Genomic DNA, 14,917 nt, shown 5'->3' on the forward strand with positions numbered 1-14,917 from the left:
ATAAGTTAAAAATGCATTATGCGTAGTAAAAGAGAGTATTGAACAGGTCGGTGTAGAGCTGCTGTAAAACTGAGTGGAAGATGCGATGTAAAATTATTATATAAACCGTAAAGCGCAATGAAAGTTTAATTTTAAATGAGTGGCAAAAAAGTTTCAAAATTAGTGGGGAAATACAAGTGGCAACATGGAACAACGAGCCATAGTCATCAGTTAAAACAACATACACATGTGCCACTCCTATTTACAACCTCTCGTTACTGGTCAACAGGGAAAGCATCGAAGCCTTACGGTCTATACTGTCAAAAAGTAATATGCCAATTAATAGCTAGCAGCAATAGCACAAAAAGGACAGATTAAAAGTGCGGTCAATTTAAAACCTGCCTACCACAGTCGACAAATAATCGAGGCTTACATGAGGAAAGACCTGAGACGCATTTTACATAATGAAAGACAGGTAAATTTTTAATTAGTGAGGGCACAGATAATGTCACAGTACACAAGATAACGAAAATGGGATACCATACACTGTTATTCATTTGTACGATACTGTGTGTCGATCCTAAATCCATGACGCCAGCCACTCATATCAGCTGACAATGTAGTTTTCTCTAAGTACTTCTCTGTAAGCTATTATTTCCTTTTGATGTTGTGAGGTGAGTGTATTTCACACGTTTAAATTTTAAAGTAATCTGTATAGATTTACTTTTAAAATTGTTTTAATTACTACCTGTATTCCAGATTTCACAATTACGGTAATTTACCGTCGATTTTATGGGTTTACTATTTGCTGTTCATTTTAGTGCATGTTTTATATCTGTGTTGTAGCTAATACGCATAAAACGTGAAACGTCCCCTTAGAAAAATTATAAATGACTGTGCTTAAACTGACACACAATATTTTATGCGCAACTCAATCTGACTTTCAGTAATCCCTACAAAAGAATGGGCCTGACTAACATTAACCTATACCTTTCATGAATCACTTACCTCACAAAAATCTTCGTTACTCGGACTACTGCAATGCAGCGAGCGCCACTACTGCCAGCTAAATAAAAGAATGAAACTACTGGAGGCACTAACTACTGATAGGCATAGTTAGCAAATGAAAGATTTTGATAGAGAACAAACAATGTATTTACCTTAATAGTGTTCAAAAGTCATAATATATATAGCAGTTCATGACATCCAGTCTTACAAATGTACTGTCTCTGACGGACACACGTCCAGATCATCCGTTCACAAAACTCCGCCATTTCTCTCCCCACATTCACCACTGCTGGCGGCTCACCTCCAACTGCACAACGCTACGCGCTGTTAACATCCAGCTGCCCAACACTACAATGGCAGATAACAATGCAAACTAGCCACAGACTGCACACAGCACAGCCAGTGATTTTCATACAGAGCGCTACGTGGCGTTACCAATATATACACCTAAACAGCCTACTTACAAACGTGACGTACTTTTTTCAAGTTTCAGTGCCCAGTGAATGATATACGAGGGATATTTGGCTTATCAAGTTCCATTAGGTCGCGAAATGGTAACGACAGTGAAAAGCGAAACTGTTTTGTTTGCACCAGTTAGCTACACCTTCCAGCTGCTCTCTACAAAGTCGCCGCTACGACTTAGACACTGTCGTAGCATTTTACCAACTTTGCAGTACTCTCGTCATAGAAGGCATCTACCTGTGCTCTCCGCTAATTCTCTACGCTAATTTGCTGCTAGTTGTCTTTGATAAAATATTCTTTTCACAGCCAGCGGTTCACTTGAGCAGAAATGACAGTCAGGAAGAGCCGAGTCCGAGCTGTAAGGTTGGTGATGAAACACTTCCCATCGGAGACGCTGCAGGAGCATCTTCACTACCCCTACCGTGTGCAACCGCTACTTGTCATAAAGATGGAAATGCATGAAATCTGGAAAAATCTCTCAGCAGGCCCTCATACTTGGCCGGAGGTACTGCTTTCTAGGCATCTTTATGTGCTCATTGGGCGTCAGGACTGAAAAGAGAGATGTGATGCGATCTATGGGAATACAACAGACGCCTCCCAATATATCTGTGCAAAGCTTCATCGGATTATCATTTCGCGACCAATCGGACCTTGATACACAAACAGCTGTAGTACGATAAATAAACGGTCAATTATTTCTTGATAATATGCAGCCGGAAAGGAGAAAATATAAAAATGTTGTAAATGAAGCAGGTAAACGAAGCAGACAAAAAGGAATACAAACGTCTCAAAAATGAGATCGACAGGAAGTGCAAAATGGCTAAGCAGACATGGCAAGAGGACAAATGTAAGGATGTAGATGCTCATCTTACTAGGGTTAAGATAGATACTGCCTACAGGAAAATTAAAGAGACCTTTGGAGAACAGAGAGCCACTTGTATGAATATCAAGAGCTCAGATGGAAACCCAGTTCTAAGTTAAGAAGGGAAAGCAGAAAGGTGGAAGGAGCATATAGAGGGACTATACAAGGGCGATATAGTTGAAGGAAATGTTATAGAAAGGGAAGAGGATGTAGATGAAGATGAAATGGGAAATATGATACTGCGTGAAGAGTTTGACAGAGCACTGAAAGACCTAATTCGAAACAAGGCCCCGGGACTAGTCAACATTCCATTAGAAATACTGACAGCCTTGGAAGAGCCAGTCCTGACAACACCCTACCATCTGGTGAGCAAGATGTATGAGACAGGCGAAATACCCTCTGACTTCAAGAAGAATATAATAATTCCAATTCCAAAGAAAGCAGGCGTTGACAGATGTGAAAATTACCGAACTATTATTTTAATAAGTCACGGCTGCAAAATACTAACGCGAATGGAAAAACTGGTAGAAGCTGACCTGGGGAAAATCAGTTTGGATTCCGTAGAAATATGGGAACACGTGAGGCATTACTGACCCTACGACTTATCTTAGAAGCTAGATTAAGGAAAGGCAAACCTACATTTCTAGCATTTGTAGACTTAGAAAAAGCTTTTGACAATGTTGACTGGAATACTCTCTTTCAAATTCTGAAAGTGGCAGGGTAAAATACAGGGAGCGAAAGGCTACTTACAATTTGTACAGAAACCAGATGGCAGTTATAAGAGTCGAGGGACACGAAAGGGAAGCAGTGGTTGGGAAGGGAGTGAGACAGGGTTGTAGCCTCTCCCCGGTGTTGTTCAATCTGTATATTGAGCAAGCAGTAAAGGAAACAAAAGAAAAATTCGGAGTAGGTATTAAAATCCATGGAGAAGAAATAAAAACTTTAAGGTTCGCCGATGACATTGTAATTCTGTCAGAGACAGCAAAGGACTTGGAAGAGCAGTTGAACGGAAAGGACAGTGTCTTGAAGGAAGGATATAAGATGAACATCAACAGAAGCAAAACGAGGATAATGGAATGTAATCGAATTAAGTCGGGTGATGCTGAGGGAATTAGACTAGGAGATGAGGCACTTAAAGTAGTAAAGGAGTTTTGCTATTTGGGGAGCAAAATAACTGATGATTGTCGAAGTAGAGAGGATATAAAATGTAGACTGGCAATGGCAAGGAAAGCGTTTCTTAAGAAGAGAAATTCTGTTAACATCGAGTATAGATTTAAGTGTCAGGAAGTCGTTTCTGAAAGTATTTGTATGGAGTGTAGCCATGTATGGAAGTGAAACATGGTCGATTAACAGTTTGGACAAGAAGAGAAAAGAAGCTTTCGAAATGTGGTGCTACGGAAGAATGCTGAAGATTAGATGGGTAGATCACATAAGTAATGAGGCAGTATTGGTTCAAAATGGTTCAAATGGCTCTGAGCATTATGGGACTTAACATCTGAGGTCATCATTCTCCTAGAACTTAGAACTACTTAAACCTAACTACCCTAAGGACATCAGACACATCCATGCCCGAGGCAGGATTCGAACGTGCGACCGTAGCGGTCACGCGGTTCCAGACGGAAGCGCCTTGAACCACTCGACCACAACAGCCGGCAAGAAGCGGTATTGGAGAGTATTGGGGAGCAGTTTGTGGCATAACTTGACTAGAAGGAGGGATCGGTTGGTAGGACACGTTCTGAGGCGTCAAGGGATCACCAATTTAGTATAGGAGGGCAGCGAGAATTGTAAAAATCGGAGAGGGAGACCAAGAGATGAATACACTAAACAGATTCAGAAGGATGTAGGCTGCAGTCGTACTGGGAGATGAAGCGACTTGCACAGGATAGAGTAGCATGGAGAGCTGCATCAAACCAGTCTCAGGACTGAAGACCACAACAACAATGCAGACGAAGCGGCCGGAGGTTTCTTTTGACTGTCAATACGTATCTTGTCCCATGTCCCTGATGAGTGTACTTCAAGGTGAGATTTAGAGATCACGATTTGTGGATGAGTGAATGCATACTTCAAGCTGCATTTGTCCCGCGTTCAGTGTGACTAGCAGCTAACGGCACCCTTTGTCGGCGCAGTCAGTGCGGCAGCTGCTGGTGAGTCAGTGGAAGCCTGGGACGGCGCTGGAGACACTGCTGCAGTGGACGCCGTCATCGGTGAGCACGGTGGACCTGGATGGCGAGCTGGCGATGCGCGGCCGCCGACCTCTGCTGCTGGACCACCTGCAGGCGCAGGCGCAGGCGCAGACGCAGCGGACCAATGCCGGCCGCAGGCAGCCGCAGGGCCGCCGCCAGCGCCAGGAGCCGCCCTGGCTGCCGCAGGCTGAGGCGCTCTTCAGGTACGGCACGCCGTGGCAGCACCACCGCCACGTGCGCAGCTGTCAACTGCTTTTTTACCAAACTGGAACACGAAACAACAGACAACTACCAAGGAAAATAGAAGAAAAGAAACTTCATGCACAGCAAACAGGGATAAAGCTTAAGGGCGGTATCAACTTACTTCACCAAAATATCAGGGAAATAAAAAATAAAGTAGATGAGCTAATAATGTGTATAGATGACCTCAAAAGAAAATGAGATTGATATACTTTGTCTGTCTGTGCACCATGTAACTGTGGGGATTGAAAATGTCAGTATAAATGGGTATAAGGTAGCATCTTACACTTGTAGATCTAGTATGGTAAAGGAGGAGCTGCCATTTTCATAAAACAAGGGTATACATATAGAACTGTTGAAGTAAGCAAATTATGTGTTGAAACTTCGTGGCAGATTAAAACTGTGTGCCACGCCGGGACTCTAACTCGGGACCTCTGCCTTTCGCGGGCAAGTGCTCTACCAACTGAGTTACCCAAGCACGACTCAAGCCCTGTCCTCACAGCTTTACTTCCACCTGTACCTCGTCTCCTACCTTCCAGACTTCACATAAACTCTCCTGCGAACCTGCCAGGAAGTTTCATATCAGCGCACACTCCGCTGCAGAGTGAAAATCTCATTCTGGAAACATTCCCCAGGCTGTTGCTAAGCCATGTCTCCGCAATATCCTTTCTTTCAGGAGTGCTAGTTCTGCTAGGTTCGCAGGAGAGCTTCTGTAAAGTTTGGAAGGTAGGAGACGAGGTACAGGTGGAAGTAAAGCTGTGAGGACAGGGCGTGAGTCGTGCTTGGGTAGCTCAGTTGGTAGAGCACTTGCCCGCGAAAGGCAAAAGTCCTGAGTTCGAGTCTCGGCCTGGCACACAGTTTTAATCTGCCAGGAAGTTTCGTATCAGCGCACACTCCCCTGCAGAGTGAAAATCTCATTGTGAAAATTTGTGTTGATCAGCGCTTTGAGGTTTGTGCATGTGAAATTCTGCTAGATAATGTTGTGTTGATATTAGAAACAGTGTACAGGTCTCCACTAGGAGATTGGGAGCTATTCATAAAATAGTTTGACTCCCTATTATGCTGTATTTCAGACAAAAAGAAGAAATTATTAATCTGTGGTGATTTCAGTGTTAACTTTCTAAGCAATTCTGATAGGAAAAGTGAACTAGAAGTGTTGTTAATAACATATAACTTAGAATCAGTGATCAATTTCCCTACACATGTAGCTCAGGACAGTAGTACTCCAATAGATAATGTATTTGTACAGCAAGAGGGTGTAGAACAAACACATGCTTTCCCTGTGGTAAATGGATTATCTGACCATGATGCACAACTGATTAACTTACAAAACCTAACAGGGCGTACACTTCAGAGACCATTAAGTAAAAGTGTGAGGGTTCTCAACCCGATATCTATAGATCAATTCTGAGAAAGTTTATAAAATGTAAACTGGGAAGATGTATATAATGAGCTAAATGCTAATGATAAATGGAGCATATTTCTTGATAAATTTATATCCGCTTTTGAACATTGTTTTCCAAATAAAATTACTATATGTAACACCATAAACTTTTCAAAGAAACCTTGGATTACTACAGGTGTTAAAGTGTCTTCAGAAAGAAAAAGAAAACTGTATGAGACAGCAAGAACTAGTAAAGAACCAGAAGTACTTTCACACTATAAAAATTATTGTAACATAATGAGAAATATGTATGTTAGAGGAGAAATCAATAACTCCATCAATAAAATAGAATCAATATGGAATTTTGTTAGAAGGGAGACAGGAAAAGTAACCACTGGGGTAGGTAGTATTACTGTTAAAGAGAATGAGACCATTACAACCAACACTACACAGGTAGTCAATGTATTTAACAATCACTTATTAAGTGTAGGACAAAAAATTGGTGAGAATAGTTCAAAAGAAAATGCCAGGCAGTACATGGAAGAGTCAGTTTTAAAAAATTTTAGTCAGATTAAGTTTCATCTAATAACCTATTGTGAAATAAGGAAAATTATTAAATCTTTGGAAACTAAATGTTCTGCTGGAGTAGATGACATCTCTAACAAGTTATTAAAACAATGTGGAGCAATTACAGCTGATGTTTTGAGTCACATATGTAATGCATCACTAACTCAGGGTATTTTTCTAGACAGATTAAAATATGCCATTGCCAGGCCTCTCTACAAAAAGAGGGAAACCACAGATGCCAATAATTACTGACCAGTATCCTTGCGTACAGTATTTTCAAAAATTTTTGAGAAAGTAATGCACTCAAGAGTGGTTAGCCATCTCAACAGTAATGGGATACGTAGTAAATCACAGTTCGGATTTCAGTAATGCTGTTCCACTGAGCCAGCAATATACAATTTCACTATCCACACAATAGTCTTTAAATAGTAAAATGTTGCCAGTAGGAATATTCTGTGACTTATCCAAAGCATTTGACTGTGTGAACCATGCCATTATGTTAGAGAAATTACAATTCTATGGTATAAACGGAACGGCATATGAGTCGTTTAAGTCATATCTACATAACAGGAAGAAAAAAGTCTCTTTATATGCCTCAAGTGATTCAAAGGAGTTTGCCACTTCATCTAACTGGGGTGACATTACATTAGGTGTTCCACAAGGTTCGATCATGGGTCCCATCCTGTTCTTGATATATGTGAATGACCTCCCTTCTTATGTGAAACAAGATGCTGAAATGACACTGTTTGCTGATGATACAAGCGTAATTATTAAACCAGTAAAAGAAATACCGATAGAAAATGATACAAATAAGGTCTTTGGAAAAGTCATTAATTGGTTCTCTGTGAATGGGCTTGTTCTGAACTTTGAAAAGACACAGTACATCCAATTCTTTGCTACAAAAAGTATAATTCCTTCAATAAACATTACACATTAAAAGAAGTCAGTAGCCAGGGTAGAGCATACTTAGTTTTTGGGTGTACATATAGATGAGAATCCTAATTGGAAAAGTCATTTTATGGATCCCCTATAGTGATTAGGTTCAAAAACCATTGCAATCAGAATAATTGCCAGTTTTGAGGATGTAGAAATTAGTAAGCTAACATATTTTGCATACTTCCACTCTCTGATATCATACGAAATCTGGGGCAACTCAACACTTAGGCAAAAGGTATTCACTGCTCAAAAGAAAGTAGTTAGAATAATGTGTGGGGTTCATAGTCGCACATCTTATAGGCACCTGTTAAAAACGTTAGGAATTATTACAACTGCTTCACAGTACATTTACCCAGTAATAAAATTTTTTCTCAACAACATGGACCAGTTTGAAATCAACAGCAACATTCATGATTAAAATACCAGGAAAAATAAAGACCTACACTATCCTTTACTTAAGGGGTAAAATATGCTGCTATAAAACTTTTTGATATATTACCAGATGATATAAAATGTCTGACAAACAGCAGAAATAGTTTAAAAAACAAAAAGAAATCATAGCTCCTTGACAACTCCTTCTATATCATAGATGAATTCTTGAATATGAACAAATAAATCTGGAGATATAATATATTCATTTTGTGCCATTTAAAGGAATAGGATACATAATAGAAATATTTGGGTATAAGGCTATAATGCAAAAAAAACTTGCTCCAGTGCGCGTTTCTTGTTCATTTGATACGTTCCACATCGTAACAGTTTTTCCGTGCTATTGATCAATGGAACACATAACTAAAAAAAAAAAAAAAACATTATTTGCGACTGACTGCTATTACCTTTATTAGTTCAAGTAAGTACAGTAACTAGGCTTCCTCGTCGACTTAAATCTGATTTAAAATAATTCTAATAAGAGCCCGCACTCCATATACACAACTAGTATAAGCAGTTTTTTTAATCTGCGATTGCAGCTGTTTATTATGCATTACCAAAATCCTTGTGTGTGTATCAGTTTCCGTTCTTAATGTCTGAACCAATTATGTGAGTCTCGGAAGAACTCTAGAGTACAGGAGAAAGTGATTTCTTCGGAACTGATTTAATGATTTAGCGTATTAAGAAGCCGTGTGGATTCAGTCACCGTGCCGGAATCCGGTATCAAGAGAAAAGAGACAATTTTCCTTTCCAAAGTATCACAGTCTTCGGAGTAGGTCCGTCTGGATTCGACAACATTTCGTGGATTCTCGTTTAGGGCATTATCATATAGAAACAGGCTGAAGAATCTCAGCGGAAAGTAACTTTGTAGCGACACGCTTCAATTTGCGGCTCCCACAAGCCAGGGTGTCTGCGCAAGTGTTTTACCACGTGGCAGCCATTATACACTAACATGTCTTGTAACGATTGTATAGAAGAGAACATGAGAAGCACCACAAGAGTAATACGTTACCACGAAAGTAACAATCTTGCGAATAGAAAATGCTTCCACTATTTGCGGAACGAATCGTGTGGATAGCTGTCAGTTGCGTACTGTACTCTCTACTGTTCAGATGAAGTCTCATATAGTGTCTTGATTATCGCAGGTACATCATGAAGACGAAATGGTCACTGTCTGTGGATTTTTGCCGCAGCTCCATGGTTTTAATTTTAAAAAATTAAGAAAGCAGAGAAGTACAGTCGACGATCAATCGGTATTTTTCCTCTCGTCTAAACAACCGAGAGAAAAGGATATAATACTGGTGAACGACATAGTTTACGATCTCTAACCCCTTTACACTGAGAACAGTACCGACATCTTCCAGGATGCGCATCGTACTCTTATGTCCAGTAACCGCTGGACAATAACTTCCCACTCACCCTCCCGCCATCACCGTCCACCTCCTCCTCCTCATTCTCTTTCCATCTCCTCCCCACTCTCTTTCTTTCGATCTCCTCCTGATCCTCCGTCTGTCCACCTCTCTCTCTCTCTCTCTCTCTCTCTCTCTCTCTCTCTGTCTCTGTCTCTTCTGTATTCTGATTCTCCTCTCCGATGATTCTTTCAGTCTCCTCTTTTCTGAATTTTTCCCCCACCTCATCCTCCCCTGTCTGCGTCAATATCCTCCTTCCCCATCTCTTTCTCTCCTGATGTCCGTTCCACACCCTTCTCGGTCAGTCGTCTCCATCCCAGTAGGACGTAAGTGGTTCCTCTGCCAGAGAATTTCTTTCGAGATGGGAAGTTATATGTGTACCACGTTCGGTTGAGATCAGTCCTACGGTTTACGAGGAGATGTGGAACTTACATGCATAAACATATTTTTATAATATTTGTAGTTTCTGGATTCGACATTCATTACTATCGCAGACCACTACAACGTGAAAGGAAGTACAGCATATCGTGTTCACCGTCTATTTCCGAAATAGTCTGTTTCCCTGTTTCAACTACTTACGTATTGTATTTGTAAAGTCTAGACAGAAATCAGATTGATATTCGCTCACACAACCTCTATAAGCTGTATGCTAGATTGGCGAGAGCAAAATAAATTTTTAAATGTTCCATACGTTCGTGCTGCAACAGCTGTTTGTACCCAAACGTACGAGTACATGTAAACTACCGATCCACCTCTGCCTTGCGCAGGTATCACGGAGTATCTGAAGCCGGACGACATGTCTGGTGTAGTGGTAATAAATTATATACAGAAACATTCCACGTGAATTAGCCTACGTATTACTGAAAATCATTTCAAACTCTGTACAGATGTTCCTGAGATTGCCTTTCACATATAAAGAAACCCGCGACGTGACGGGGATTAATTTATCAGAATTTAGATAATTTGCTCTAAATATGTGTAATTATACAACCTTAGTCGTGAATCAATCTATGTATTACTGAAAACAGTATCAAAATCTCTACAGGAGTTTCTTAGTTCTCACATACAGACAAATGTCCAGCAAATGTACACCAAACATTTATAGGTTGTATACATAAAACTGCCCTGTGAAACAGTCTATATTAATGAACACAGTATACAGTTATTTCCGAGATAACGGCGTACATTACAAAATGTAGTTACCGTCAGCGCTTGTCTAGAAAATACCGTAATTTGTCTTATTGGTTGTGCTCTGCTGAAAAAATCACGAAGAGATCACAAGCGTCTTGGGGTTGATTTGTCTACTGATAATGAAGCTGATTTTATATGTGCCATATTACTCCATGAGGTGATAGGCGCTTGTCACTTGATAAAGTACGTGGAACGCAGCTTTTTTCGAAAAATAAATTATTTTACAAACAGCAGCTGAGGTGGTGACGTGCATTTAGCGATACGTATTACACCTTACAAGTAGGATAATGTTCTAGTGAGGGAGAAAGGTAATTTGTATTCGCAAATGCTAACAGTCTGGATACCAATGATTCGTCTCGCAGTTATGCCTCTTTCCCTATCATGAAACTATCTGTCTTGATCCAAGTACACATGCTGTACACAAGAAGACTTTTATGTTTTCTTCATTGGATCTGTAGGAAACACGAGACTCACACCTTCTACGGAAGTATAAGTTGTTGCCGCCCGGCAGTCGGAGAACCTCAGTAATCCAGATGAAGCGGTGCGTGGGACAAGGGTGTAGGAGATGTGTGTGCGTGTGTGTGTGTGTGTGTGTGTGTGTGTGTGTGTGTGTGTAGCCGTGCGCTCAACAGGTCCTCTGAGCAGACAGCCCAAACCAACCCAGGCCGGCCTGGTAATCTGGCGGAACAAATCATCCCCGGAGCGCCTTATCTTTTAATTTATAACGCTTCTTGCCTGCAAGTGGCGCCTAACCAGGGCCATGCGGCCAGGGTGGGACGAGGCCCCAAAATTACCAATTCTCTTCTCACGTAGTCTATATATCAGATAGCCATCGCTATGTCCTTCCGCGAGCTTGCGAGCTACGAGGAAATAATTTAATTCTAGCGCGGACTGTCGAGTGTAGATTGAAAAGAAGCGTGAAATAAATCTTTGTGGTATCCATGTTGCTACGGACGTTGGAAAGGGAGGAATTACTTTCAATATTAGGAACATCCTCCGTGATTACTGCATGATGTGTGACGGGGCCTGTTTATTAACGTTTTATACACATAATTATATGGTTTCTGAGTAACAGAACGCTGTTGTATCTACGACGAAACCCACTTCATTAATTGGCGCTACCGCTTATTACTATTATTATTGTTTGCTTTACAGTGTCGACGAAAGGTGCGTTAATTTTAATGCGACCTTCTTAAGGTCCCGGTATTATAACTGTCATGCAAAAGAAGTCAAACATGATTGTGTTGTTTATACATTTCTGCTGTTGTTGCAAGGATGAAATTTGTTACGTGCCATGTAAAAGAATTTAAACGTGTTTTTGACGTATATACATTTATATTGCTGTAGCAAGGAGGAAGTTTGTTATCATCATATTTTTCCTGCAAGGAAAAGATCAGCATTTTACCACTACCTGACAGCTAATGTTATTTCACGTATTGTTCTTCCAGCAGGTCGTCTCGAGAGTATCAGCTACTCAACATCTTCGAGTGGAGAGGAACACCATAATTTGTAAATGTCGCTAACACTAAAGAGTTTTTTGAAGAGTGGAATAAAACTAAAATCATATAACAGTTCTATACCTTTTATGGTACTGAGTTGTCACATTAGTTCGCTCGCTTTTCATTACAGTGCAATCACAGAGAACGCCTGGGAACAAACCTCCCGGCAGCACAGCTACGACAGAGAGGTTGCCGGCCTATCTGCTTACACACTTCAAACACAAGGTCGTGCACTATTGATACGGAGGATCGGTTTTGTGAACAAACGTTTTTTTTCCCCTGCAGTATACACACTATATTGCCACTGGTAGCTTATAAATGCTATTCTTCCAAAATGTGATGGTTTTCAGGTTGATGAACTCTTCAAGGTTCAATCGGCAGTCTTCCAATGGAAAAAATGTGGCGCTTTCATTTAGGAAATTCTGTAGGGAATGGAATAGATGGAAGAGGCAAAGTATATGAATACGACATTGGGGGTAGCATTTCCCACTCCGTAGCTTTTGTTGAGTGACCATAGAGGTACGTGGTATGGCGCTGTAGTGGTGAAGACCACATCGTGCCCCAAATCCGGTCATTTCTCAGCAGTGGCTGCCTTGAGACGTTCCAAGCGCGAACAGTATTTCTCGGAAATGATGGCCTCATTCGGAAGAAGTTCGTAATACAGGAAGTTTTTGGAATCCCACCAGATGCTTAGCAGAAACTTTCTGGGATGCAATCCTGGTTTAGGGACCGATAGTGGTGGCTGCCCTGCATTGCGCCACGATTTACTCTTCCGGACGTTGTAGACGATCCACGTGTCATCTACAGTTACAGCCGTTCCAGAAACCGAGCATTCTGACTGCATCTCAATAAGGAGTCACGGGTGGATTCGGGCTGAATCAAATTCGTTTCACCCAGTTCATCAGGTAGGCATATATCGAGAATTTTTAGGTAACCCAGCTACAGTAGCACGGCGATATTGAGACACAATGCCAACGCCCGCATCCTCATTCTTGCACTGTTGACCATCGTTTCCTCAGCCGTTCCACGTCTGTACCAACTGGCCGTCCAGATCGCCTTTTTTCTGTTAGGGCGAAATTCCCGGCTCTAAATCAAACCACTTTTGACATGCTCGAGCCTTACTGAGTTGTCCCCGTATAGAGCACAAATCTTGAGCCGACATCGTGAGTCGATTTTCTGCTAACGATAGTAAAAGATCATATGATGTTGGAAATGTTCCTCCTTGCTTTCAATAGCTTGTTATACTTCCATAATTTCACGATTTTAATATTTTAAGATAACTTCATTTCAGCTACTTCATGTAATGTTCCATGTTTACGACTGCACTTTTATTTTGAGTCATCAGTCTTCTGAACGGATTGATCTGGCCCGGTACGTGTTACTCTCCTCTGCCAATCTCTGCCTCTAAAAGTAGCACTTGCAACATACTCCCTCAATTATTTTCAGGATGTATTCAACAGTGGTTTTCCTGTACCACGTTTACCCTCCGCACCTTCCTCTAGTACCGGAAGTTAAGTTAGTTATTGCCATAACAGATATCCTACCATCCTGTCCCTTCTTCTTGTTACTGTTTTCCAAATATTTCTTTCGCCGACGATTCTTCAGAAAACCTCCTGATGCCTTACCTTATCAGTCTACTTGATTTTTAACATTGTTCTGTGGCACTACATCTCAAAGGCTTCGAGTCTCTTCCTTTGCGGTTTCCCAATGACCGTATTTCATTACCGTACAATGCTGTGCTTCAAACGTGCATTGTCAGAAATTTCTTCTTTAGATTAAGCTTGGATAAGCCTGTCTCTGCTTAAGTAGAATTCTCTTGACCAGGACTGGCGTTTTCGCCAGAGCTTCTCTATTTTTATGCTCTCTTTGCTCTGTCCGTCGTGTGTTATTTAGCTACCTAGGCAGCAGAATTCCTTAACTTATCTATTTCGTGTTTACCAACCCTGATAAGCTTTTCGATGTTCTCATTTCTGCTACTTTTCATTACTTTCGTGTTTCTTTGATTTTCTCACGGTCTCTACTCTGCACTCATTATACTGTTCGTTCGATTCAGCAAATCCTGTATCCGTTCTTCACTTTCACTGAGAATAGCAATGTCATCAGTGATTCTGATTATTGATTTCCTTTCACCTTGAATTTTAATCCCATTCTTGAACCTTGGTTGTATTTCCGTCACTGCTTCTTCGATGTATAGATTGAACAGTAGGGGCGAGAGACTGCATCCCTGTCTTGCACCCTTTTTAATCCGGGCACTTCGTTCTTTGTCTTCCACTCTTAATGTTCCCTCTTGGCTTTTGTACATATTGTGTATTACTCGACTTTCCCTATCGTGTACTCGCATTTTTCTGAGAATTTATAACATTTTGCGCCATTTCAAACTGTCGAATGCTTTTTCCAGATCGTCAAATCCTATGAACATGTCTTGATTTTTTTTATTCTTGCTTCCATTACCAACCGCAACGTCAGAATTACCTCTCTGGTGCCCTTACCTTCCCCAAAGCCAAACTGATTGTCATCTAGCACATCTTCTATTTTTTTCTATTATTCTCTATGTTATTCTTATCAGCAACTGTGATGCATGAGCGGTTTAGCTGATCGTGCGTATTCTCGCACTTGTCCGCCATTGCAGTCTCTGCGGTCGTGTGGCTGGTGTTCTTCTGAAAGTGAACTGGAAACTAGAATCAGAGAATAGTTTTGGCGGTGGGAAGACGGAGAAACTGAAAGATCTCGTGCTAAGCGCTAGGCTGATTTCCTTCCACAGCCATATT

General features: G+C 41.0%; 1 protein-coding gene across 1 annotated transcript in view; it reads left to right on the forward strand.

Annotated features, from left to right (window-relative positions):
- LOC126154162 (uncharacterized) overlaps positions 1–14,917 on the forward strand; it is a 262,805-nt gene that overhangs the window by 152,922 nt on the left and 94,966 nt on the right. Inside the window, exon 4 of the mRNA XM_049916119.1 lies at positions 4,438–4,607. Coding sequence (XP_049772076.1) covers positions 4,438–4,607 — 170 coding nt within the window. The remainder of the gene's footprint in view (positions 1–4,437; positions 4,608–14,917) is intronic.

The sequence above is a fragment of the Schistocerca cancellata genome, chromosome 2, assembly GCF_023864275.1.
Source record: "Schistocerca cancellata isolate TAMUIC-IGC-003103 chromosome 2, iqSchCanc2.1, whole genome shotgun sequence".
Lineage (NCBI taxonomy): Eukaryota > Metazoa > Arthropoda > Insecta > Orthoptera > Acrididae > Schistocerca > Schistocerca cancellata.